The sequence below is a fragment of the Capsicum annuum genome, unplaced genomic scaffold, assembly GCF_002878395.1.
Source record: "Capsicum annuum cultivar UCD-10X-F1 unplaced genomic scaffold, UCD10Xv1.1 ctg21331, whole genome shotgun sequence".
NCBI classification, from domain to species: Eukaryota; Viridiplantae; Streptophyta; class Magnoliopsida; order Solanales; family Solanaceae; genus Capsicum; species Capsicum annuum.
Window position 1 is genome coordinate 1 of NW_025827258.1, and position 1,310 is coordinate 1,310.

At 37.2% G+C, this 1,310-nt stretch overlaps 1 protein-coding gene across 1 annotated transcript; it reads left to right on the top strand.

Moving 5' to 3' along the window:
- Positions 1-44: 44 nt before the first annotated feature.
- Positions 45-1,250, top strand: LOC124890641 (non-classical arabinogalactan protein 31-like; the record flags this gene model as incomplete). The annotated part of the gene is made up of 2 exons (XM_047402431.1): positions 45-325; positions 854-1,250. Coding segments are annotated over 2 exons (678 nt in total), but the record flags the coding sequence as incomplete, so codon positions are not given.
- Between the last annotated feature and the right edge of the window lie 60 nt (positions 1,251-1,310).

Genomic DNA, 1,310 nt, shown 5'->3' on the forward strand with positions numbered 1-1,310 from the left:
CCACCACCACCTGTTAAGTCACCGCCTACTCCATACTATTACAGCTCCCCACCACCACCAAAGAAATCACCTCCTCCGCCATATTACTACAGTTCCCCACCATCACCAGTGAAGTCACCTCCAACTCCATACTACTACAAGTCTCCACCACCACCACCAAAGAAATCTACTCCCCCACCATACTACTACACTTCACCACCACCACCAACTCATTACTATCCTCCACATCATCAATTCGTGGTCAAAGTTGTCGGAAAAGTCTATTGTTTTAGATGCTACGACTGGAAGCACCTAGAAATGTCTCATGGCAAGAAACACCTGAAAGGTATCACAATATAATTTATACAACACTCGCATTCTTTATTTTCCTTTAAAATATCATCAAAAATATATTTAACTATATATTATCTTTTTTGTTGCTTTGCTCCTTACGCTCTTAAAAGAATTCATAAATGTGTATCTTTATTTGGATCTTTGATCCATTTATGTTTTTCCAAATCTGAAGTAACATTAAAATTTAAAAAGTCAAGAAATTTTTTAAGGCAAGGACCATATCTATAATTGTGACTATAGAGTAAAACATATTGAAAAAGAAGGTATTCTGTTCTTGCTTGCAAATGAAGAATTAATATCGAGTGTAATTCATTCTCACATTGGCAGACAAAAGTCTGTACACATTGGCACACAAGTTGCCATTAACATGCAGTTTATTTCCCTTATTAGATTACAAAATATTTTTTATAGTGTGATGAGAAGGTTTGTTTTATTTCATATTATGAGGTGAAAAGTGCTCGGATCTAAATGATCATCATTAGTATTGGAGTTAATTAATGTTTTCTTTTATATGGATTAGGTGCGGTTGTTGAAGTGACTTGCAAGGCTGGTGACAAGAAAATTGTGAGTTATGGTACCACTAAGATCAATGGAAAATTTAGCGTCACAGTAGAAGGATTTGAATATCGCAAATATGGAGCAAAGGCTTGCAAGGCTAAACTCCACAATGCTCCAAAGGACTCAAAGTGCAACATTCCTACAAACCTTCATTGGGGAATAAAGGGTGCTAACCTCAAAGTGAAATCAAAGAATAGTTATGAAGTTGTACTTTATGCAAAACCATTTGCTTATGGATCTAAAACACCTTATGCAGAATGCCAAAAGCCCAAGCCTACACCTGCTCCATACTATTATAAATCTCCTCCACCTCCATCACCGACTTATGTGTACAAGTCACCACCTCCTCCATCACCAAAGTATGTGTATAATTCACCACCTCCCCCAACCCCGACATATGTTTATAAGTCTCCACCACC